The sequence below is a fragment of the Vombatus ursinus genome, unplaced genomic scaffold (genome assembly GCF_900497805.2).
Source record: "Vombatus ursinus unplaced genomic scaffold, bare-nosed wombat genome assembly UNPS02010769.1, whole genome shotgun sequence".
Taxonomy (NCBI): Eukaryota; Metazoa; Chordata; class Mammalia; order Diprotodontia; family Vombatidae; genus Vombatus; species Vombatus ursinus.
Window position 1 is genome coordinate 4,196,439 of NW_020950547.1, and position 26,134 is coordinate 4,222,572.

Consider the following 26,134-nt stretch of genomic DNA (forward strand, 5'->3'; position numbering starts at 1 on the left):
TGTTTAGAAACACCATTATCCCCAAATATGGGTAAGTTGGGAGGGATAGGCTGGGGATACTGACCTTCCGCTATCCTGCAGCCAAGGGTGCCGAAACCCATTGCTTCCAGGGGGTCTTTCTGAGATCAAGACTGGAATGAAAGGTTTTGCCACCATCCTCGTTTTCCATCAACGCCGGGGGGATGTCAGCGTGAGGAACTGGAAAGACAGCACTGAATTTGAAGCCGTTTGCCCTCAGTTCAACTCCTAACGTTTTTCAATCTAGCAAATTGTCATTTGCTACCTCTGTGACTTCCACTGTCAGATTGGGACGTTGGACTAGACTAGATTATCTCTAATCCCAAATCTGGGAGAGCTACAGTATCAGGGCCAAGAAGAAATGATGGAGGGCCTGGAGAAGGCGGTTCATGAAAATGGTCTTTTAAATCTCTGAAGGGTTGCTTTATAGAGAGACGGCCTTTCTGTCTCTGCCATTGGCAGTTCGGAAAGAAATGGACTCGACTGCAACAGGCAAATGAATTGGTTAAATCTTTGTCATTGACAGTGAGTAGGCAGCAAAGATATCGATGAATCAAATCAATCAACAAGTATTTATTAGGTTTCTACTATGTGCCAGGCACTCTGGTGTAATTAAGGGTAAGGCACGATAGGAAACATTAAAAAAAATTTTTTTTATAAATTCTTATATTTCTAAAAGCTCTTCCTCAATAGAGAAGTAGCAAAAGGATATGAACAAAGAATTCTCAAAAGAAGAATCACAAGCTATTAGCAGCCATATGAAAGAATACTCAAAATCACCAATGATAAGAAAAATGCAATTCCAAATAACTCTGAGGTTTCACCTCACATCCAATAAATTGTCAAAGATGGCAAAAAAAAGGGAATAAGTAATGTTGGAGGGGCTATGGGAAGATAGGTTCATTGGTGGAGTTGTGAATTGGTACAATGATTATGGAAAGCAATTGGGCCAAAAAAGAAGAAAAAAAAAGAAAAAAGTGACTAAAACTCTTTTGACAAAAAGAAAGGCTCCAAAATACTTAATAGCAGCAGTTTTCCTGGTAGAAAATAACTGGAAACAAAGTAGATGTTCAGTAGTTGGGGAATGGCTAAACAAATTGTGATATATTTATATAATGGATTATTACTGTGCTATAAGAAACAATGAACAAGATAAATGAAGAGAAACTTGAAAAGACTTGTTAACTGATGAAAGGTGAAATAAGCAGAGCCAAGAAAACAATACACACAATGGCTGCAACAATGTATATAGAAAGAACAATAGTCACAAAAATGTATTTTTAGGAGAATGTTGCGAAATTATAACAAGCTTGGCCCCAAAGAAGAGATATGAGAATACGCTTCCTCCCAAAATAGTTCATAAATTTACAACATTTCATATAATGTCATATTTTTTCAATGTTTCAAGTTCTGCTTAATCTTTTTCTCTTCCTCTTTTAAAGAATTGTTTTGGCTCTCTAGGAGAGAGTATGGATAAGATTAAGGGGGGAAATCTAGGTGACAAAACAAAAAGGTATCAATAAAAATCTATATTACTAGATACAAATGCCTATAGTTCAATGCCATAAAGTTCCATTGTCAATGGTACATAATTTTTTTTTTAAAGCACTGTATTCAAAATAAAGAGGGTGAACTTTTTCAAATCTCGCCTACAATGCAAATACATCTTGTTCTGGCATCGACAGACACCATGTTAAGTGACTCAAAGATGTTGTAAAGCTTCCTTTAGAGAGTTTCTAATCTAAGATGTCTCCAAAGGCCTCATGATGGAAAATGCTATCCACATCCAAAGAAAGAACTATGGAGTTTGAATGCAGATCGAAGCATACTATTTACTCTTTTTTTTCTCTTCTGTTGTGTTTTGTGTCCTCTTTCTGGTGGTTCCTCCTATTGGTTCTAATTTTTACTTACAACATCACTAATGTGAAATTATGTTTAATAGGAATGTATATGTAAAGCCTATATTAGATTTCGTACCATCTTAGGGAGAGAGGGAGGGAGGGAGGGAGAGGAAGAAAAATTTAAAATGCAAAAGCTTATGGAAGTGATTGTTGATAAATCAAAATAAATTAATTTTTTTTTAAAAAGAGAGTTTCTAAGAACCTAAAAATTGAATAGGATGGGTAAGTTCTGTTATTACTCAAGTAGACCAAAGGAGGTGGTGTGATGAAGATGTTTCTCCTGATGTTGAGAGGCAGGTGAGGAGGGGAACCACTTTTGAGTCAAGACAATCTGGATTCAAATCCCAGCTCTCACAGGTACTAATTGAGTGACTCTGGACAAATCATTAACTACTCAAGTGCCTTCAGCAATTCTCTAATACTAACTTGAAGAACCAATCAATTAATAAACATTTGTTAAATACCTTCAATGTAAAAAAAAAAAAAGTACCTTTGATGTACCACTCACTGCACTAAGTACTAGGGATACAAAAAGAGGCAAAAGACAATCCCTGCTCTCAAGAGCTTACAATCTAATAGGGGAGACAACATGAAAACAAATATGAATACAAGCTATCCATCTGTATTGGTAGAGAAAATTTCCTTACCAAGAGTTCCCTACATCTGTGAAACCACAGGTCCCAGAAAAAAAAAAATTGTTTTTGTTTTTGTTTTTGTTTTTTTGGTGTTGAGAATTGAGGATTGTTTGGGGACTGAGAAATGAAAGATGCCAATGTGGACAGGTAGGCCTACCAGACATGTATGTGAGAAGCATGGTGGAGAGAGCCTGGTTCTGTGTGTGACCTCTGGACTTGAAGTCAGGATAGACCTGGGTTTGCATCCCATCTCTGAAAATTCTTAGCTGGGTAACACTGGACAAATTGTATAACCTTAATGACCCCCAGGTTCCTCATTTGTAAAATGAAGCTAATCACTTATAGCACTTAGCATAGTACTTGCTTCACAGCAATCCTGAGGTACTAATCTCCCAGGGTTGTTTGGAGACCCAAATGAGATAATGTAGGTACTTTGGAAAACTCTATAAATGTCAGTTATTTAGACTAATAGGTTTTCATTCAAGAAAAGGAAGATCAGAAAAGGAAGTGGGCTGACTACGGTGTGAGGATGAGAAATGACAGATGGACAGTAAAAATGTTGCCCAGATACCCATGAAATGTAAAGTAATTTAGATGCTTTATGGAGAATCTGTGGGACAAGAAGGGCACTGGATGAAAACATGCTGGATGGGTTTTGATTTGCACAGATGGAGAGACTATCCCATCAATTGAACCATGGATAGGTAATTGAAGCATTAGAGCTAAAGTCCTCATTCTGTAGGCTGAAGGCCAGCCTAGTTAAGTTCGAGTAGCTCATCAACATGTTGGCTAATGACTGATAATTTTTTTTAACAGTAATCCTTGAAAACCATCTACCAAGTGATATTTAGTTTAGAAACTTTCTGTGGAGATCGAACCCACACCAAGGAAATCACAGGTCTTTGTAGCACCAGTTTCATTATGAGATGGTAATGCCAGGGAGTATCAGGCACAGCCCTGTGTCTGAGCCCTTCCTCCCTTCCTCTTTTGGTGCAGAAGTAGAGTTGGGTGGTAGAGAAGACGCACCATTCTGGCAGTTAGTTTATTTGGCTCTTCGAGGTGTGGATTTTATCTGACATCTACTCATCTACTCTGAGCCCCTGGCAGTGTTTCATCAGAGCTGCTCAGAACCTGTCCCCGCCCAATAGCCTAACCTCAATTCTCTAATCTGGGGTTCCTATTTCCCTTTTTTTTTCTGACTCCCTGGGGCTGGTTGCATCTGGGAGCTTTACATAGTCTGCAAAATCTGCTAAAGACTCAGACTGTTTCCATCTTCCTATGTCTTGTCATCCATCCCTCCACACCCCCAAGGAGGAGTGAGGTTGGAGCAGGAGGAAAGGGCAGGATAGAGAGTCGTGGGAGAGCTGCATGTAACTGATGGCTCCATTCCAAAAACAAACAGCTTTGTTGCAAGGAGGGAAGAAGCTCTCAAGGTAAGGGCTAGTGAGCATTGGAATAAAGGGGGAGGCCAGGGATATACTATTCCTCAAAGAGCTCTCAACAAAGAGGCAATCCCCCACCCCCAACACACACACACACACACACACACACTCACTCACTCATTCACTCACTAGCCCAGACTGACTGTATCTGCAGGATAAGTTGACTTCTGGAGGTTCCCTCACCCTTCATATCTGAGCATCGGAACAAGTAGGCTCTCACCGTGATGGGTAAAGGGGACAGAGAGCCTGAATCCCTCAAGTCCCCTCCCCCAGCTGGAGCTAAGAAGTACCCAAGCCCAGAAGCTGCAATGCAGACATCTGGTACATAAACACCTCATCTTCCTGCCTCTCCTTGGCATCCCTACTGCCTACGTGCCATCTGGTGGTGGTTGGAGGTAATGGAAAGACTGGGAAGGTGGAGGGGAGAAGAGAGGGAGGCAGTGGCCATTTACCAGCCGTATCATTTCTAAAGAGTGGGGCAGTGGAGATATTGAAACTTCCTTGAATTACAACTTTTATTAATATATAATTTATTAACATTTGCTTTGTAATAACACATTATATAATTATTAAAAATTAATCTGTAATTTATAAGTATGCCTGATGCTTACCACCTGTATAAACTCGGACAAGTGACTGGGCTTCAATGTCTTCGTCTATAAAAAGGAGCTGGACTACAGCAGGAGTCTCTGAAGCCCCTTTTAGCTCTGGAGTTATGGAGGATCCTACATGTAACCCTTTGAGCTGCATTTACACAACCCATGGTGGCAGACACACCTTACATGGAGCATACTTTTCACAGGATTCTGTGACTGCCACTAAAATCATTCTTCAATGCCTCATTATAGTTTGAAGGTTATCCCAGGTTCTTGCAGCAGAAGACGACAAGCTCTGGAACTAAAGAAGAAAGACTTTTGATGGTATGTCTGTAGTCCCAGGACTCATTCAAGTTCCTTAATAGATTAGGCAGAAGCTGATGGATTTTTTTCAGCCACACGCAGTTCCTGAAGACCGTTTTCCAAGCTATGGGAGTATGGGAGTTGCATCCTGGTCAGAAAGTACAGTACCCATGTTGACAAGATTAAAAATCCATAAAGTATTCTTCTTTTTGGGTAATCAGGGTTAAGTAACTTCCCCAGGGTCACACAACTAGTAAGTATCAGAGGCTGGATTTGAACTCAGAGCCTCCTGATTCCAGTGCCAATGATCTATCCACTGTCACCTAGCTGCCCCTGTGAAGCATTATTCCAACGAAAGGGTCTGACGTTGGATGGTGATAGGAAATGGAGCAGATACCAGGGATCAGGTGCTGATAGAACCTGGGAATTTCCACTTTAACATGCTCCTTTGATAATCAGGCAACAAACATTCATTAAGCACCTACTAAATGTTACAAAAATGGGAGTTTTTGCCTTCAAGGAGTTTACATTGGTTAAAATTCCTCTTTAAATGTAGTACCCAGACCTGAATTCAATGTTAAACACAGATGTAGTCTGACTATGGCAGAGGACAATAGGGCTGTCACCTCCTATTAACAGAACTCTCCCTACCATCTCCCACACTCATCTTCTCCAAGCTAAACATCCCCAAGTCTATCAATCATTCCTCATGACACAATTTCAAATCTCTTCACTAGGACATTGTGGCACAATGAAAAGAGTCCTGGATTTGAAGTCAGAGGACCTGGGTTTAAATCCTGGTTCCATTATACTTCCTGTGTGACCTGGAGGCAAGCTATAACTTCTCAGTTGTTTCAGAAGATGACTTCAAACATTCCTTACAGTTTTAAGTCTGTGATCTTATGACCATCTACTTCCCTGAATACTGCTTAAGAATGAATTAGCTTTTAAGATAGACCATACTGTTGACTAATATTGAACTTGTCTTTTTGTCCCTTGTCTTTTTCACGAGAACTGCTCTTAAGACAAGACTCTTTCTCTCTCCTCCCTCCTGCCTCCCCCCCACCCCTTTTCATCTGAAGTACAAATTTGTACAGTTAATTGTTGGATCAATTTGTAAAACTTTATTTTTTTTTTTCCTCATCAAAGGCCCTCTGGCAATTTGACCCACTTTAAATTGACTTCATCTTAACTTGCTTCTATGCCCAGTCTTGACTCCATTGCTGTCGATGAACTTTAATGAACCGCTAACCACCCTAAGTCACAGAACTAAAATTGCCATACACTCCTCTCCCATCTGATGCCATTGACTTTTTAATCTTCAACCCTGGCAAATTTCTGATTTGATTTTTCTACTCTTCCTCCTAGGCTACTGAATGTTACTGGAGAAAGTTTTGCATAACCTGTGTCCATCTGTGCCATGTATGTACTCTTCTTATATGATTATTTACCTTTTGGCCCACAATGATGATGATTCATCTTGAAAGAGAGCCTGAGGACCTGTCCTTTTCCCTTCCCAGGAAAGTCAGGGATCTTACACTTGACATATATTGAGTTTTGTTTTGTTTTATTTTGGAGGCAATTGGGGATAAGTGACTTGCCCAGAGTCACACAGCTAGTGAGTGTATGTGTCTGAGTTCACATTTGAACTCAGGTCCTTCTGACTCCAAGGCAGGAGCTCTATCCACTTCGCCACCTAGCTGCCCTGATCTTACACTTGAAATGGACAAGAAGATAGAGTGGACAAGACCAGGACCTTGGGGACCAGAATTGACTGTTTCTTTCTGTTGCTTTTGGGATTCTGGATTTCCTACTTCCTGTGCAAATGGAGAATGGTGGAGTTCCTATGAGGTAGACTAGACCTGCACCATGTGAGAAAGTTGCCGAGACCCAAGACTACTTGCTGGTGGTCTAGAAGAGGAAGAGGCAAAATCATGACTAATCCTCCCTCTGAATCTTCAGGCTCAGAAAACTGAGGTGGCAAGAGATCTGCAGTATGGAACTGGAACTGGAGGGGGTAAGAGTAGATGGTCTCCAGGCTGGAACACATGTGCCCTCTTCCCTTACAACGTTTCCGTGATCAGTAAGTGTGGGTGGTTTGAGAACTTCTATCTCTCTGAAGAACTGGGAGGGCAACTGGGAGGGAGCTTTGGGAGATGAGTGCTCAATTTGTTTACTTTCATTTTTACCAGATTCCCTAGGTTATTTAGTCACAGTGGTTTGACTACTTGTGTCCTGTGTCTATTGGAGTGGAGGTATTGATGATTGAGAGAAGAGATTCCAGATGTGGGGTGGCACAGCTAGTCACAAATTTCAAGTTTTTGTCATTTTGACTAAAATCTGAATTCCACCAACATTGGGTCTTAATGCAGCATGGCCTTGCTTGAAGTGAAATGCTGTGGTCGTTGGAGAAGCACCCTAGGCATTTGTAGGCTGAGCATCATCTAGTGGCCAGTAAGGATAATACAGCCTGTAGGAAGACCATAGACATGTTTGGGAGAGGAACTGAGATGGTTACCGGGCTTACTAGGGACTCAAGGAGACTGCCACTCCATGGGTAACTTAAATAATTAATACAGGGACACATTGCTTTTCTGAGGCATGAGCTGCTTTGGACAGCCCAGCTGCACTGTCCTATGTAGTGTACATATAAAACATCACACGGAGCATACATATAAAATGTCATATGTGAATTTTATTTCATACAAATTTATATTGCAAAAGCTCACAGGGGCCCTCACTGTTACCTGACAGTCATTTTATTCTATTCTCATTGTCCTTCTATCTCAACTCCAATAAGGATTGCTTCAAACTTTTTCCTCTCTCCTCAAGCTTCCAATCACCCCTCACACTTATAAGAGATGGAGGTAGCCTCCTACTTCACTCGGAGAAGATTGAAGCTGTCTAAGCTCTCTCAACTTTCTTTTATTCTAAAAATTCTCATTTATTTTCACCTATTCTTTTCTCCTGTATCAAAAGAAGGGGGCAGCTAGGTGATGCAATGGATGGAGCACTGGACTTGGAATCAGGAAGACTAGGGGGCAGCTAGGTGGCACAGTGGATAGAGCACTGGCCCTGGAATCAGGAGGACCTGAGTTCAAATCTGACCTCAGACACATATCACTTACTAGCTGTGTGACCCTGGGCAAGTCACTTATCCCCATTGGCTAGCCTGTGCCGTCTCCGCCCCCCCCCCCCCAAAATGAAGGAATCAGGAAGACTCATCTTTCAGAGTTCAAATCTATCTAGCCTCAGACTAGGTCACTAGCTGCGAACCTGGGCAAATCACTTAACTGTTTGCCTCAGTTTCCTTATCTGTAAAATGAGCTGGAGAAGGAAATGGCAAACCACTCCAGCATCTTTACCAAGAAAACCTCAAATGGGGTCACGAAGAGTTGGATTTGACTGTACAACAAATTCTTGTTAAGAGTAATCACTCCACCCTTCATTCTGTCTCTTCCTGCCTTCTCCATGACTTTGTTACAGAATTCATCTCATAACAATAGCTCACATTTATATAGCACTTTATTATTATCCCAATTACGCAGATGAGGAAATTGAGTTTCAGAGAGGTTGTGACTTGCCAAGATCACACTACTAGATATTCAAACCAAGCTGTCTCCTGACTCTGCCTAGTACTTTCCCTACTTCACACTGCCTGCTGCCTTTTCATGAATCTTTAATCTCTCCTATACTTTTGATTTCTCTGCAAATATCCTAAAGTCTTCCCTCAAGCTCTCTCCTCTCCCTCGTGGTCATTTTTTTTTAAGTAGTTATCATTTGGTCCTGCCATTTTATCACTACCCTTTGTGATTTGACTCCCATTTCCACCACTCCACTAAAACTACAGTCATCAAGGACATTATGACACACACTTGCAGCACTTCTTTATGGGGAACCTGAGGCTGGTGGATCGCCTGAGTTTGGGAATTCTGAGGTGCAGTAGGGAAAAGGCCATCAGGTGTCCACATTAACTTCTCCATCCATATGGCAAGCCCCCTGGAGGTGAGGACAGGGTACTAGGCTGCCTAAGGAGAGGCAAGCCAGCCTAGGTCATTAACAGAGCCAAAGTGTCTATGCTGACCAGCAGTGGGCTCCAGCTGTGAATGACCACTGGCAAGGCAGGAAGACTTGATCTCCAACCGCCCCCCCCCCAAAAAAAAAGTCATGTGAAATCCAATAGTCTTTTTTCCAGTCATTATCTTCCTTGATTTCTCTTTAGCATTTGACATTAACGTTCCCTTTCTCTTTTTGGATATCCTTTCCTCTTTTAGTGTCTTCATTCCCCTACCCCTTTAATAAGTCCTGGCTCTTTTTTCCTCATCCTGACCTCTTAAGAAAGGCATTTCCCAAAGTTTTGTCATGGGTTCTGTTCTTTCTTTACAGTCTCACCTGGCAGTCTCATTGCTCCCAAAGCATGAGCCATCATGGAACAGTGAATGAAAGTGCATTTATTCAGTAACTGTTATGTGTACCATACTACATATATAACTCCCTGATCTCTATGCCTAACTTTGGTCTCTCTTGAGTCACAGACCTGAGTCTTCAAATGGCTAATGGCTCTCTAGTGGGGTATGCTAGCCAAACCATTCTCCTTGCCACCTTCCATATGTGTTTTGTATTTTCCTGTCTATGAAAGGTGTTCTCAGAACATGGAATGCTGCTCTCCTCACCTCTGTCCTTTAAAGTTCAACTCAACTGCCATCTTCTCCATGATCCCCTAATTGGTAATGATCTTTTCATCTCTTATAGCTATATTATTATTATTACAGTAATTTGTTACACACAGCCAGATTGTAAACTGAACAAAACTGAGGACCATGTTTTATCTAAACTTTACACTTCCCCAGGGGCCTAGCATTGAGCTCTACACACAGTAGAGATGCTCAGTAAATGTTTATTTAATTGTTGAATTCCTATTAAATTTAATCTTTTGGCTCAGTCAATAAACATTAAGCACCAACTACATGCCAAACATTGTGCTAGATGTGGGGCATACAAAGACAAAAAATGTAATTGAATGTGCCCCTCAAGGAGGATGACAGACAAAATATAGACATGTAAGTACATATAAAATAAAAAGTAATTTTTTTTTTCCGGAGTGGGGGTAGAGGGAAGAGATAAGGCATTAGCAGCTAAGGAAACAGGAAAGACCTTTATGTAGGAGATGGTGGTTGATTTGAGCCCTAAAGGAAAGTAGAGATTTTAAGGGTCAAAGATGAGGAGTGCATCGTAGTCACAGGGGGACAGCCCAGCATTCTAGCCTGTCAAAAAAAACCCCAAAAAACTCTTGGTTTTGATTCTATCATTTAACAAATTAGCAATTCCTTCTCACTTTGTGTCATTTACACAGTTGTTAATTAATATTTTTATCTAAGTCACTGATAGAAAGATTGAAAAAGAACAGAATCCTGAGGAATGCCTTCATCCTGGGCAGCAAGCAACACTTTGGATGTGCCCAACTAAACAATGTTATCATGAATAGCTCCTATTTCTCCAGTTAATCTATCCACAAGACTGTAATGAATATCAAATGCCTCGATAAAAGCAAAATACTGTGTTTGCTCTACCAATCTGGTATCCTAACCAAAAAAGAAAAAGAAAAAGGTTACTTTAATGTAACTTGTTTTTAGCTCAACTCAACAATCATTTATTAAGCACCTACCATGTGCTAAGACTTGCTTGCTAGGTGCTCAGAAAGAGAAATTACAAAGACTCTGCCCTCAAGGAGAGAGTACTCTAGTATAATAATAAGACAGGGTGAGACAAGTACCCAAATAAGTATATATAATACCAAGAAGAAAATGACTGAATCAATAAAAAAGGTCAGAGGGGCATGGAAGAGTCTAAGATAGGGATGGTTTCTTAACCTGGGAGGTCCATGACCTTGTTTTTAAAACATTTTGACAGGTTTATTTCCATATAATTGGTTTTCTTTGTAACCCTATGTATTTTATTTAATGCCTTTAAAAACTCCTCTGAAAAAGGGTCAGTAACCTTCAACACACTGTCAAAGGTGATCATTACACAAAAAAGGTTAAGAACTCGTTGTCTAGAAAACAGATTATTTTTAGCTAAGAGAATTAGGGAAGACGTATCCTGGAGATATAGAACTGAAGTCATCTACAGAGAAGCAATAATTGGAAGACCCAGGAATTAAATTTGCCATGAGATTGTATGTAGAGAAAAAAGAGGCCAAAAAGGGTCTTGAGACACACACACTTAAAAGGGTGAAGGAGTAAGAAGGTGGCAGCCAGATAAGTCAGAAAGGTAGAAGAGTCACTAGGAGAATAACACGGAAGAGAAGGGAATAGAGGAGGCAATGATCAGTAATGTCAAATGCTGCAGCATGGAGGATGAATACTTGAGAGGCAGTTATATTATATGATCAGTTCCCTGGTGACCTTAGAGAAAGCAGTTTCAGTACCATGGTGCAGTTGGAAGGCAGCTTGAGGAGGGAGTGGGTATTGAGGAAGGAAGAAAATGTCAATATCAAGTGTAGACTTTTTTTCTCTCCTGGATTAGTCCTGAACAGGAAACAGAAAGGCAGTTTACAGAATAGTGTATGGTCAAAGGAGGATTTTCATTAGAATACCTGAGCATGTTCAGAGGAATGAGAACGAAGATGAAACAATGAAGAGATGGATCAGTGAACATGGTTCTGGAAGAGAGTGAAGGAAATGTGGAGATGGGCATAAGCAGAGGGGTTAACTCTGGCAAGAAGATGCACCTTATTTCTGTAACACTCAACAAACATTTATTAAGTGTCTAGGTTCCAGGTGCTTGGGGATACAAATACCAAAGAAAGAGGAAAAAATCCCTGCTCTCAAGGTCCTTAAACTCTATCAAAGAATGATACACAACAGAGGGATGTGGAGATGAGGAAGAGGTCAGGATAGATAGCTTCAGTCTTCTCAGGAACGCTATAAACAAGGTGCACTTTTTGAGAGCAAGTACTTGAGGATAAAGGAGATTTAGAACAGCTGCTTGAGAAAACTTAATAGGGAGCAAAAAAGAGAAAAGTGAAAGGACTGGTGTTGAGTGTGAAGCAGTGAGGATTGAGCTGAAAAGCACAAATTTGTGGAGGAGACTGCTTAGTTTTATCACTTCCTCCAGAAACTGCACTGCTTGTGAGCAGGAGCAGAGAAGGCAGATAGTAGGGAGTAACCAGAGTTAGAGATTAACAGGACAGGAACATCACCCTGCCAATGAGCCCACGCTGGCTCCTAGTGTACACCACATTCTTTTTCAAGTGTGCATAAACAATTGTTTAATAATCCATTTTTAGAATTCTTCAGGGACTGATGCCAAGCTTACTGGTCTAGTTTCCAGATTCTATTATTTTTAAAAACTGGAACATCTGGCCATTTCCAATCTGCTAGAATATTTATTTTTGGTTTCTGACACTGAGTGTGACCACGGGGACACAACCAGAGAAAGGAGAAATCAGTGGTTCTGGTCTATTTTAAAGGCCCTAAAAGATGCCACAGGAAAGTTAAAATAGATCAGAACCCAAACTCACCCTTTCCTGGTAACAAACATGATGTCCAGTAAGAAAGGACACTTTCAATTTTTTCTTCAGCTCAACCAATAGTGAGAGGAGCTGATAATAGCTAATGAAGCCGAACACTGGCAACCTTAGGGGATGTGACATAATCTCCTTCTTAGGCCTCCTTGCAGGTAGCAGGATAGGGATCAGCTGAACAGTGGAGACTAATCTTATAAGAAATGACCCATCTACCACAATATCACTCAAGGCCTTACAACCCAAAATGTTGGCTTCGGAGGTAAGAAGAGGCATCAGCGGCCATTAAACAACTTCACAAATGCAGCTGGAGAGGGAATGAAACCTTGCTTGGCATAGTCCACCAGCCATGGATATCTCCCCCTCCCCCACCCAACTTCTCTAGCACCTGCTATTTCAAAGTCAGGGAGGAAAGGGCAGACTCTGTCAGCTAGATGAACACTCCATCCCAGCTTCCCAGCAATACATTTCATTGCCCCTCCTCCACCAATGACCCTAGGAGCCCTGGTTAGCAAGACTGCCTGGGAATAACACTGCATTCAAGACACAGACAGGTTATTTTTAAACCTTACCATGTGTTGCCAGTCCCCTTACCCCCAACTTGAATCTTTACAGATCCACAGAGCCTTTAGTCCCGGGATCCATGACTCTTCTCGTTGTCCTCTACAATGCCATTTCCGTATTGACCACGGGTGGGTCGTGTTCAGATTTTAAAACAGGACTCCCAACACACATAAACTCCCAGTAAGTCTCCAGTGCCTCCTTTTGTTAAAAATAATTATTTTATTTCTTTGGAAAATGGTGGGGCCCTGCTCTGAGGACTCCTAACCCCACCTGGTTTAACAATTCCCTAGCCCACTGCCCTGAAACATTAGGGCCTCCTGGTATTCCTCTCCCCAACCCTGGGCCCAGACGAATCCTCACATCGAGAATGGGCCAAAGTCTCTGAGTCTGAAAGCTCCATATTCTAACTTTCCTTGACCCCAGTTACTCTCGCTTTACAGGGTCTGGGCTCATTTTCAAAAATCAGCACTAGTCTATGCTGTGGGGGAGAGCAGGGAGGAGGTCAGTGTTTGGGAGAGCTCAATATCCCATCAGCCAAGTCTTTCTGGGAACACAAAAGCCTTTCAGTCATCCCTGCCTCTCCTGGCAGCCCATAGTCCTGGCTCCCTTGTTAGGCTCCTCTGGTTTGGCTTGAGGGAAGCTGGAAAGGTGCGCTTCTTAGGAGGCTGGGAAAAATCTAACTTTCCCTCACCTCTTCTAGAACACCACCCAGTACCTGTAGGTCTGTTATCCTCATTCTCTCACGAGCTCCCTTCTATGCACATGAAGAGAAGAGATGAACGAGCCCTCTTCTCCCACCCTCTTTGCCAGGGAGGAAGTATCAGAGAAGCGTCCAGTGACCTGGTCAGTGTGGCATGGCAGTGATGCGCATGCTCTGTGAGGCAATGGGGTAAGTCACCATGGGGGTAGTAGTGTGGCTCATTGTGATTCCTGCCAGTGGCTGGGCCATCGAAACAGCCACAGGGGCAACAGACACCGCCACAGGGGCCATGGAGACTGGAGGAGGGGCCATGCCTTGGGCAATCGTTTGGGCCAGAGCAGCTGAGAGCGGTGTGATCTCGGGGTTCAGGTGAGGGGGTGGTGGTGGTGGTGGAGGGGCTGTGGGAGGTGCTGCATTAGTTGGTGGGGCAGCTGGTGCACCTGTAGGGGCTACAAGCTCTTGCTGGGACACAGGTCTAGGCTGCAGGGCCTGGCTGCTGAGTGTGGTATGTGTCTGGGCAATGCCATGGTTGTAGTTGGTGACAGTGCCCACACTTGGTGCCAACGTTTGTTCTGTGGCTGGTGCTGTGGAGCTCAGGGTCATGACCTTGGCCTGGTTACGGAACTGGGCGTTCTGCTCCAACAGGACTTCATTGGTGGCCAACAAGTTGCTGACCTGCTTCTTTAGCTCCTCCACCCGCTTCCTGAGCATAGCATTCTCCTCTTCCAGCAACCGGCACTCCAATCCCCGGGGTGGGGCCAGGCTGTACTCAAATGTCTCAAAGTGGGAACTATCTGGGGGGCACCCACCCCCTCCCCGACGACGCTTGGGGCATGGCTCATGGTCCTCAAAGCCCCGGTCCGAAAGATCATATGTGTCATAAAGATCATGGCGACGGTTGGCAGGTGCTGGACCTGCAGACCCTCCTCCACCAGTGCCCCCCCCACCCCGAGTTTCAAACTCAAAATCCCGCTGTAGATGGCGGAACTTGCATTTGGCTCCACGCTGACAATCCCCTTTGAGAAAGTCCCGGCAGATAGGAACCTCCTCTTTGCCATTGGGGAGGTCAGCTGGGGAGAGGCCCAGGCCTGCTGCCACCTTCTGCCTTAGTCGTGGGGGTAGTTCACCTGTCTTCTTGTAGCCATCCTCATCCTCCTTGGAGCCATGGATGAAGCGGCAGTTCAGACGACTGCACTCTTTGTTTTGGAAGTCATGGCAGAAGATGAATTCATTCTTGCTCACCCCTAAGTTGGAGACCTCGCTCATGTCCGGGTGGCGGTAGCGACAGCGTTTGCCCCGCTTACACACATTCCTCAGAAAGTCCCGGCAGATAGCATCTGAGCTGCCTGCATTAGCTCCTGACCCAGCTCCACTGGTCTCCTCACTGCCACCACCTCCAGAGCCTCCGTTGCTGCTCCCTGTGCCATTGGTGTAGCTGTCTCGGTCAGGCATTCTGGTCCCACTCCAAATGAGTGGCTTCGTCCTTTTCCGCCACCCTTGGGTACAAAGAGGAAAAAAGAGAACAGCATCAGACAAAGGGATTCCTGGAAAAGGACCCTGCTTATCCCTATTCTTGGCAGTGACAGACTGGCCCAAGGGGCCACTAGTAGATTCTGTGCCTACCATACTTACAGACTGGAACTGCTGCCACCGCTGGAGTATGCAGTGTCAGGAGAGGTCTTGCCCAACCCCTTGTGCACCTGATCTTGTTGGGAGTGATTCACTTTGCTTGCTTATTTTGGGCAGGGGAGAAGGAAAAAAAAAGGGGGGGAGGAGGGTTAAGCCACCCACCTGCTGATTAATGATGGTTAGCTGAAGAGGATACTGTAGGATTTTGCCTCCCCCTCTCACTGACCTTATTAAAGTCACTGGAATGAAATCAAAATTTTTCATAAGTGTTTGAATAAGCTTTGGCGGGGGCGGGGGGGGAAGGGAACGGGGGGGGGGGGAGAGGAGAGGAGTTGGAGAGAGGATGCTGAGGGCAGTAGGGAAAAGGACAATAGAAGCACAACCTTAATTCTTAATGTTCTGATCTACTCTGTACCTTTCCCAAATGTCCCTAAGTGGGGGGTGGCTTCTATATTCTAAACCTCCAGACTTTCTGAAACCCTGGACAAAGGGAGAAGTGTCACCAGCTTGGGAAGCCCCTAAACTTTTCTGAGTGTCTATTACATGGGGAGGAGAGGGATTCAGCAGCTGTTGTCTCCCCACCCCCAGGATAAAAAGCTTTTTGGGAAACAAGGCCAAAATGGGAGGAGAAAGTTAATCTGAACCCTGTCAACTCCACGGAAACCTTCCTTCTGTCTCTCCTCCTCCACCACCAATACCCCTTCTCACCTCTTACTCCTTAACATCCCCCCCACCCCCCGCTCAGATGGATTTCATGAGAGGTCTGACTTAACACTGAGCCAGGCTACTTCTCACACTCATAAAGTTTCTATTTATTTATAGACTCTGTAAAATCCTTTTAAATCTTCCTCTTTCCTCAAGGGACATCTGAACTATCAAGTCTACTGTTTGCCCCACCCTCTGGCCCAGGTTTGCTGTCTCTGTTACCGTGTCTTACCCCCAAGTATTTTCCACATGATGCTAAGGGCCCCCTCTGCTGCTCAGCGATGGCAACACCAGCATTCTTTCCCTTGAATCAGTGAAGCCTCTCCTGCTCTTACTTCCATTGCCCAACTTATTCTTAACCCTGACTCCCTCCTTAGCCCTCCTTCAAGTAGGCCAATAAGGTCATAACTGGCCCAACATGCAGCATGAGGCACGCAGCAACAATGGTTGCATTTATGGAAGCAGAATCTAGAATGAATAAGAGTGGTAAAACAGTTGCTAAAAGAGATAGCGAGCGCTCTGAACTAAAAGAAAGTGACATCAAGGAGCTAGACAATAGCCATCCTAAGCCTATCTTCACTGTACATCCCTTGAAAAATCAGGAGACATACTACCGCTCTCCCCTCACAACTGTCCCGGGATAGATACCTAAGTTATCTCAGGTAAAGTCTGGGGCTGTTGCAGGTATCCACTTCCACATCACTGATGGGATCTGAGCAGGTGACAGAGCCTTAGTGGAGGCCTGGGGGTTTCCATGAAGCTGCAGAGTCCAATAGGGCAGTAGGATTTTTGGGGTGTGCACTCTGAAGTCTTGACTTAGGATGCCAGGTCCCTTAGGCTCCAGGATCTCTGCTCTGTTTCCTACCTGTCAAAGGGGGGTGATGTTGATAGGAAGAGGGTATGGGGACAAGACGGGATCGGAGGTCACAAAATGTGGAGGTGAAGACAACACGCGTGGGAAAGCAGAACTTTGGGCCGGGAGGAGTCGGGGGAAAACAGCGTGGATGTGGAAGGTTAGCCTGGAGCTGCTGAGAATGAGCCGGGCCAACGCTGGGGGAAAGTAAGAGCAGGGGCCCTGGGGGCTCTCCAGCCCGCCGCGCGCCGCACGGGCGGCCGGCGGCCACGGGCTGAGCCACTCGCTGAGAGCCCCAGTCGGAAGACCCGGGACCCGTGACGTCACGGGGCAGGGAGAGGGGTGTGCTGAGCCAAGGGGAGTACCTGTGCTCAGGACCCTCATCGAGGGGCCTAGGCTAACAGAGCGGCCCCGCTGGCCAGCCCGCGGTCGAGCAGACCAGGCGGGCGTTTGGGGCCAGTCCCGGCTCCTCCCCTTCGGGCGCCGCCTCCCCCTCCCTCACCTGCAGCCGGAGCCACCGCTGTCCCTGCTGCAGCCGCCAGTACCGCCTGCCGGCTCCTCCGACTCTGACAAAGAGCCGCCCACCTACAGGCACTTCCGCTTCCTACGGAAGCGGCGACGCTCTAGGAACCAGCCCCGGAACCAAACTCGATCGACGGGGTAGCTGCGCATTAGGTCCCAGGAAGCTCCCAGCAGGCTCCGCGCGTTACGATGGTAACAGAACGCTTTGCACAGCGCGAGGACCAGGAAGTAACGCGCACCAATGCAACCTCGGGTTCTAACCTAACCGCAGTCACCGTGCCCCACCCTCCTGAAATGCCTAGAGGCGCTTACTTTAATACTTTCCCCCCTTCAGCCACAATTCCACCCAGTTCCTCTGCCCACTCATGTTCTATCCTTTTTCATTACCTAGCACTCACTGTAGATCCAGCCATACATCTTATGAGGGCAGGGGAAGAACGATGCATTCAAATAAAGATGTGATCAAGTAAGTACTCAATCACGTCAATTCCCTGCAATAACTCCTTTATATCCCCTCAGCAATAGTAGTGTCAATAAAAAACAAAGACCTTGAAATAACACACAAGCTCATTTTTTCAAACATGAAAGTAGTGAGGATTTATTATACAGGCGTGCTACACTTAAACCACAAAGAAAACAACCAGTCCGGAATGACACAAGTCCCGTGACACAAAGTCAAGAGGCAGGTAGATGGAATTTGCATCAAATGATGGCATGTCCTTTTGTCAGGGAGGTCTTCAGATGGTGGTAAGAGTCCTTATCAGATGGTGGTAGAGCTAGTAGTAGAGTCCTTCGTAGGGTGGGGTGATGTCTCCCAAAGGTTTCTGCCTTCCTGAGAATGTCACCAGGGGTCATTCCATCTCTGCTCCTGTGGCTTCCGTGGTCAGCACAGTCTGGTTACTTGGACCTCTGCCTCATCTTTCTCCTCTTGCGTTTCAGCCTGTAAAGGGGAACCAGGTAAGCCTTCCAACTTCCCTACCTAAGGGAGTCAGCATGCAACTCAATTCCAATAAAAGGCAATCTATACATAGATTAAGTTTATTATTTTTGTTCCCAGTGACAGCCGTCACACCAGGACAAAAAACGCAATCAAGAAATCAACCCATTGCTTCCAACTTCCTTCTTTTTCAGGATTAAAAAGTCGTGACCTTTTTTTTCCCCCATTCTAACGACTTAACAGTTTTTCTTTTTGCAAACTTGTCAACCACATCCACCCCTCAACCCTCCAGAATTCTTAAGAACTCTACCTACCTACGCATTCGCTTCTTCCTCCACTGTAGTCCAAAACGATCGTGAGTAAAATAAGAGTCAGTTAGTACCAATAACAATGTAAGTCCCCCAAACAAGCAACTGAGTCCATACTGCTTCTCCTATGTTTAACACCTACACTTTGCAAAATAAAATCGGGCGCGTGATCCTTTCTCCTTCTAAAGCAATACCGGGTCTACCCCAGAAAGCTCAGTGCATTGTGCATTCATCTAGTTATGATAGACATGCTGTACTGTTCATCCCACCCCGGCGTTTTGACTTGAGAACATAAACGCAACTCTGTAAGCACCCAATCTTGAGACTCTCCAGGTCTAACAAGACCACAGTCTCCCCCATTCCTCCACGTCCACAGCAGTACCAGCCCCAGGCACCTCTTGCTCCCTTTTTTCTACCTTTCTACCTCGAAAACCAAGGCTTTCCTCCTCTGTTCCTCCCGCAGCTCCCGGGGCTCTCGGACCCCAGACGGCAAAACGCCAGGACACAGGCCGCTCCTCCCCCCCTTTCCCCTTAGGCCAGGCAGGCCTCGCTCCCCGGCGACTGCTCTGCCCCCGCCAGAGGCACAGGCAGTCCCACTTACTTTGGCTCTCATGGCGCAATGGAAGCTGTAGAGAGAGAGGAAAACAACAAGGTTAGTCTGGAGGGCGGGTGGCAAACGCTGAGTCCGGATGGCAACGGATTGTGAACCCCAGCTACGAAGGAGAAAAAAGAGACCGCACTCACTCGACAAGATGGCGCTAAGAAGAAGAGGCACAACAGCTCTGGCGCGTCTTATTTAATAATGCTATCGTGTCGTCACTTCCGTCCTAAATCCCTCACGTGTCCGCCCCTCCAGTGGGGCGGAGTTTCCCGGGAAAGGAACAATGGCGGCCGTCTTTTTTTCCTTAAGCTTCGTGGGCCCTCGATTAACCGACGTACCTACAGAAAATCCTTGGAGAACACCCTGAGGAGTGGCCACAGAAACACCCACCAGGCTCTCCACCCCGCCGACGTTTTTCTCTTCACTGTCCTTATCCCGATTATTCCGGTGCTGGAGCAGCTGCCCTTTTCCAACAGGGCCTTTGGGGAATCAAGGTCATTTCCGCCTTCACTCCAATATTTTCATGGGAGTTGTAGTTCCTTGAAGGCACCCGCCATTTTACTGTGGATGGTCCAATCTCACGTGTGGAGGTGAGGTCCAGTAAGCGGACGGGAGGATAGGAAGAGGGAGAAGTTTCCTATTTCATCTTTCAGTCTCTGCCCCTAGTACTTATCAGCCACAAAGAAAATTTCCAAAATGAACTCATTATCTTTCTTTTAAAAAAAATACACATATATTTAAAATCAGCAAAAATTTGCCTTCTGCCTTCTCTTCCTCGAACCCCAGTCCCAACCCCTCCCCGCCGACCTTTTTCTCTTCTCGATTAGGCATGAAAGAAAATCGAAACACCTGTTACACGTAGGTATAGTCAAAACAATTTTCTACACTGGACATATCAAAAAAATAAATAAAAGTCTCATTCTGGACTCCCAGCCCTTTCACTTCTGTATCAGGAGATGGGTAACATATTTCATCTTTAGTTCTCTTGAAATGTGGTTGATTATTACACTGATAACAATTCCTAATTCTTTAGGAATTTAGGAAAAATTGTTTTTATCATATTGCTGTCATTGTATGAACTGTTATCCTGGTTCTGTAAATTCTGCATCAGTTAGTATAAATCTTCCCAGGTTTCTTTGAAACCATTTCTGTCATTTCTTACAGCACAATAATATTCCATCACATTTATATAACATAACTTGTTCGGTCCTTCCCCAGATTTCCATTCTTTGCCACCTCAAAAAGAAATAACAAATATTTTTGCACATTCTTAGAATTTATTTTTACTTAAGTCTAATCCTTCCCTTTCACTACTCTCCCACTAATTCTCCCTTCTCCCATTTCCCTAATGAGTGAGTTGTATTTTTGTACCCAACTATGTGTGTATTTTTTTTTTAAATTAGGCAATTGGGATTAAGTGACTTGCCCAGGGTCACACAGCTAGTTAGCGTCAAGTGTTTGGGATTTGAACTCAGGTCTTCCTAACTTAATAGGGCCGGTGCTCTATCCACTGTGCTACCTAGCTGCCCCAATGTGTGTAATCTTTTCTTTGACCAGTTCAGATGAGAGTAAGGTTCAAATGTCAGTCATCATTTCCACACCCCTCTCCTTCTTGTATGTATAGATTTCTACTTGCTCACCCTGATTATGTAAGATAATTTTCCCTTCTCCCCCTTCACATCCTTAGTAAGTTCTTGTCTTAAGATAATTAAGAAATAACAGAACCAATTCCAGGTCTTCAGTCTAAAGATTCCCTGTGTGACCCCTGATGATGACAGGCAAACTCATTATCTTCCCTTTTTCTTGATGTCCAGGGCATCGCCGTGCTTCTGGTTACTCAGGTTCATAATTTAGGCTCATACTGGACTCTTTCCTCTACCTTCACGACCAGTAATCAGTTGACTGCCTACTCTTGTTAATTTATGGGGTTGGGATCTGGACCCCAAAAAGGAAAAACCCTGGACTTTCCCACATGACCAAATCTCTGGCGGTTCCCTAAGGCTATCCCATCAACTGGCCTTTCATTGTGGCATGCCCAATCTCCCAATTCTCTGTTACCTTTACCCTAGCCTAACCCTCCATTGTTTTACTTCCCTATGACCCCCAGCCATTTCCCACCCTTAATCCTAGCTAGGCTCCATTCTCCCTTGGCCTTGTGGTCCAGGTCCCAGGAGTTCTGTTCACCCCAGCTTACTGGCCACTCCCATCCAGATCCTCCTTAGACCCCTCCTCCAGTCACCTCAAACTATTTGGCCAGTCCTAGATCCCTCCCACAGTCTTTCTGTATATAAGGTCCATCTTGTCTGCATTAAGGTGCTTAGATTCTTACAATCTAGCCAATAGCTCACTAACATTCAGACTCCTTAAGTCTGCCCAATGTAACAGATGTTCTAATAAACCTTGTCTTTGGCTGAAAGAAGACTTGGGTTGAATTTTTTTGGGCAGGATCTATGTTTTGTGATATTGGGGTCCCAGCATCCCTAAACTCCTAAACCTCAACAATTCTACCTTCTCAATACCTCACCTCTCCATCTTCTCTCACAGAACCACTAGGTAATAAAGGCCCTTATCACTTTTTGCCTGGATCATTACAGCAGCCTCCTATCTCTCTCCTCACCAGACCATTTTCCACTTGTTGCCAAAATGATTTCCTTAAAGCATAGTTCTGACATCACTTCTCTGCTCAAAAAGCTTCTGTGACTAGTGCCTCTAGGATAAAACCCTAAATCCTCAATTTGGCATTAAAAACCTTTCACAATCTGGCCGCAGCCCATCTTTCCAGACTGGTTACATATTTTTCCCTTTCTGCTCCAGTCAAAACGTCTACTTGTTAAGTATCCAACAGACCACCTTCTGCCTCCTTGACTTTGTTCCCTATGCCCCCTCCTCCCCTCTACTTCCTGGAATTGCAAGATGATTTTAGGGCTAAGTTGAATTGTCACCTCCTTAAAAAAGGCTTTCCTGATTCCTCCAGTTGGTGCTTCCCCTAAACTAACTTGTATTTATTTTATTTATACACTGTATTTACTTTATCTGTGAACCCTGGTGTATACCTTCATTTCCAAGTAGATGGTTCACACCTTGAGGCAGGGAATATTATTAAGTGGCAGATAAAAACCTAAGTAGTTCCTGTTCTCAAGAAATTTACATAAGGAACAATGAGCAGGGGAGACCGGCAGGTATTCTAAAAGGCTGAAGGGAGGAGGGAAGGCATTCCATGCTTGTGTATGATGAACAGTAAAAAGGGCCATTTGGTAGGACTGTAGAGTGTATGGTGGAAAGTAATGTGTAATGAGACTGGAAAGTAGCATGATGCCAGGTGGTGAAAAGCTTTAGATGACAAACAGATGAGTTTCTATTTAATAGAGGTGGTAAGGAGCCATCAGAATTTATTAAATACTCACACCTCATCAATACCTTCTGTCCTTGGAGGCTCCCCTGATTGGAGGGAGGAATGGCGTGCTCCTTCTAAAACCTCCATTTAAAAAGCGTGTCCAGGCCAGCCATCTCTTCACTTCCCATCTAGCTGTATTCCGTTGGACTTCTCCTATATTATCTATCTCCCCCCCACCCCTTTTACTCTTCCTTTTGTGTGTTATCTTCCCCTCAATAGATTTTAAGCTCCTTGAGGGCAAGGGCTTGTCTTTCTATGCTTAGCACAGTACCTGGCACATAGCAGGCCTTAATAAGTGTTTATTGACTGACATAATCATATCTATATTTTAGGAAAAGCACTCTGGTGGCTCTGTGGAGGATGCATTAGCGGGGAGAGGCTTGAGAAATAGAGACCAATAGCATTGCTATATAGTCCAGGTAAAGTGATGAAGTCCTGAGCTGGGGTAGGGGTTGTATGAGTGAAGAAAAGGGAGTCTACCAGAGAGATGTTATGGAGGTATAAACAACAAAGTTTAGCAACTGATGGGATAAGTGGGGAGAGTGAGATTGAGATGTGGAGGACACCAAAGGTGACTGGAAGGACAGTGGTGCACTTGATAGAAATATGGAAGACAAATGGGTTTGGAGTTTTGCTTTGGATATGTTGATTTTGAGATGACTATAGGCCTTCTAGTTTAAAATGTCCAGTAGAGTTAGGAGTCATCAACATTCAGGTGATAATTGAACCCCTGGGAGCTGAAGACATCAGCAGAAGTGAGAGTATTCCAAGAGAAGAGGGACCATAACGGAGCAATTTTGCCAAGCTCCCTTTTGGCAAGTCATTCTCTGGGCTTCAGGTTCCTCATCTGTAAAATGGGGATACCCACTTCACAGGTATCTGCCCCACGAGTAACAAAGAAAGTCACAGGAGACAAAATAAGTAAAGTGCTTTGTAAATTATAAACCACTATATAAATATCAATTATTATTAGAGGCATTCTCAAAGTTTAATTGTTGGAAGGCAGGCAGATTAGAGATTAGGAGAAACTTAGAGGGAAATCATCTTCCCCAAGGAAAATAGGAAGATAGGAAAACAGGAGAAAGAGTCCTACCTGATAGGGAATGGATAACTTTAATAACAATAACAATAATGCTTTTATTTATATAGCATTTTATATATGTTCTCATTTGGCCTTTCAACTTTCATTGATGTTTCAGAAACCAGTGCTTGTCTCACATCTTCCCACTACAGCACACCCGTGTACCACCACTCCAGAGTAAACCCAGGTAGCTGAGGTGCCTGTTTCCCTATTAAATAGAGATGAAAGGTCACTGTGCTGAATTAGTCAGCATTTCCATCACTCTCACTGCTATTTATCACTGCTGCTTGAGCTATTCATTCCTCCAACTGCTTGAAGTTTAGGAGTAAAACAAGGATAAAAAAAGGCAAACTGGTCATTCTATTTGTTATTTGTTAAATTCAGAATAACAACTAAATGCAGTTCTAGAAGGGAAAAGAAATCCCAGCTGGCAAAGCTAGAATTGTAATACCTGAGGAAGAACAGATTAGGACACCACCATCCCTACCCTTTGTGAGTAAAATACACAAATGCCAGCTCCTTTCAGCTCTATTGCTGTCTCTCTCTAAGAAATAAAGGTAACAAGAACTCACCTAGTCTAGCCTCTTAAGGCATGAATCTCAGCTACAAATGTTCCCACTGGGGCAGCTAGGTGGCACAATGGCGAGCACCAGCTCTGGAGTCAGGAGGACCGGAGTTCACATCGGGCCTCAGACATTTGACACTAGCTCTGTGACCCTGGGCAGGTCACTTAACTTCAATTGCCTTGCCAAAAAAAAAAAAAAAAAAGTAAAATAGGATTGATTTTGGGGCAGCTAGGTGGTACAGTGAATAGAGCACTGGCCCTGGAGTCAGGAGGACCTGAATTCAAATCCAGTCTCAGACACCTGACACTTACTAGCTGTGTGACACTGGGCAAGTCACTTAATCCTGATTGCCTCGCCAAAAAGCCCCCCCCCCCAAAATCCAAAAAACAAAAAACCTCAGAAAAACAAAAACAAATGTGTCCCCACCAAATACGCATTCATGAAGATCTCTACCCATTCCACTGATGGAAAGTTCTGGTCTTTAGGTAGTTTCCCTATACCTTGACCCAGAATCAGCCAGTGTGGTGTACTAAAAAGAGCTGGGGGACCTGTGTTGGAATTTCTTTGTACTTAGATGACTTTCTCCATCCTCTTCCACTCACTTGTGGCTTCTAGAATAGCCCTTTAGGGTCAAGCAAAACATCTAATTATTTCCTGCCAATACCTATGAAACCTTCATGAGGTTTCATAGAATTTAGAGCTTTAGGAAACCTTAGAGATGATCCTTTATTTTACAGAGGATGAAAATGAATCATCCCCAAGGTTCCTTCCACTTCAAAACCCAGAGGCTCAGATAAGAAAGACCTTAAGGTCATGCAAAGTGATGATAGTAATAATACCAGATAGCACTTATATATATATGTGTGTGTGTATGTTTGCAAAGCATTTTATAAATACTATTTTATTTTATTCTCACAATCCTGGGAGGTAGATGCAATTATCATCTCATTTTAGAAATGAGGGTCACATAACTAGTGTCTGAGATCACATTTGAACTCAGGTCTTCCTGACTGCATGTCCAGCAACCTATCTACTGGACCATCTAGCTGCCAGGATTTAAACCTCAGTTCATTCCCAAATCCTTTCTGCTATCCTAGTCTTTTGAAAATATCAATCTCCCATTTTTCTCCGCATTAATTATCCTTAGTTTCTTCAATCATTAATGTTTCCTTGTTTCTCACCATTATGGTTACAGTCCTTAGGATACAATTCAGTTCAATGCCTTTCCAAAAATGTTAATCCAGCATTGGACTCCCCACGTGTGACAGGGGTAATGTTAGAAGTGGAATTCACTTTTAAAAACTCATGAGCCTCAAGTTAGATCTGTGTGTAACAGATCTGTGCAGTACATCAAATTTCTCCTCCATCTTCCCCAATCATACTTAAGAAATAAACTACCAGATGAAAACAATATAGCACTTGTTATTCCTATTAGAGGGACTGTCACCAGATTATTGTAGCTTGTCCAGATCTTTTTGGATCCAGATTCTGTCATCCAACAATTAGCTATCCCTCCCAGCTTCTCAAAAAATTTTATACATACTTTCATTCGGATCATAGCTATTAATGTTGATTAGCATGAAGATCCTGAGGCACTGTGTTGCTTGCATACTGGCATATTAATAAACATGTTGGGACTTCCAGAGATTTATCAGCTGCCCTCCCTCCAACCAAACCCATCCACACACTGAACACAAATATTACTTATCAATTTTATTTTTAAAAAATAACAGAACATTCCTGGGGGGAATGGGGGGGGGTGATTGGGTTATTCTATTATTTCTGAACAAATGGACTCAGCAAGAGGTACATTTCCACTCCAGAAAAATTAAACAACCATAAATCTCCCACTTC

The 26,134-nt window shown here is 44.0% G+C and overlaps 1 protein-coding gene and 2 long non-coding RNA genes across 7 annotated transcripts; 1 reads left to right on the forward strand and 2 right to left on the reverse strand.

Annotated features, from left to right (window-relative positions):
- The first annotated feature begins 3,917 nt into the window (after window positions 1-3,917).
- On the forward strand, window positions 3,918-6,490 carry LOC114037991. Its single transcript, XR_003568528.1, has 3 exons — window positions 3,918-3,987; window positions 4,151-4,391; window positions 6,264-6,490. It is a non-coding gene; the product is annotated as an uncharacterized LOC114037991 (long non-coding RNA).
- A 6,693-nt stretch (window positions 6,491-13,183) lies between these two features.
- ZC3H10 (zinc finger CCCH-type containing 10) lies at window positions 13,184-17,467 on the reverse strand. Of its 4 annotated transcripts, none has more exons than XM_027855044.1 (4): window positions 17,374-17,467; window positions 16,667-16,883; window positions 15,317-15,416; window positions 13,184-15,180 (listed from the first exon to the last, which is right to left on the reverse strand). In XM_027855044.1, the coding sequence occupies exon 4, from the start codon at window positions 15,134-15,136 to the stop codon at window positions 13,829-13,831; it is 1,308 nt and encodes a 435-aa protein (XP_027710845.1). In that variant the 5' UTR covers window positions 15,137-15,180; window positions 15,317-15,416; window positions 16,667-16,883; window positions 17,374-17,467; the 3' UTR covers window positions 13,184-13,828. The 4 variants fall into 4 exon arrangements, with proteins under 4 accessions (XP_027710845.1, XP_027710843.1, XP_027710844.1 ...); XM_027855042.1 differs by lacking the exon at window positions 15,317-15,416 and adding an exon at window positions 15,476-15,552; XM_027855043.1 differs by lacking the exon at window positions 15,317-15,416.
- Window positions 17,468-17,962: 495 nt separating this feature from the next.
- Window positions 17,963-19,419, reverse strand: LOC114037918. 2 transcript variants are annotated; one of them, XR_003568523.1, is made up of 4 exons: window positions 19,383-19,419; window positions 19,240-19,264; window positions 18,645-18,667; window positions 17,963-18,333 (listed from the first exon to the last, which is right to left on the reverse strand). It is a non-coding gene; the product is annotated as an uncharacterized LOC114037918 (long non-coding RNA). The 2 variants fall into 2 exon arrangements; XR_003568522.1 differs by lacking the exon at window positions 19,383-19,419 and having other exon boundaries at window positions 19,240-19,372.
- Between the last annotated feature and the right edge of the window lie 6,715 nt (window positions 19,420-26,134).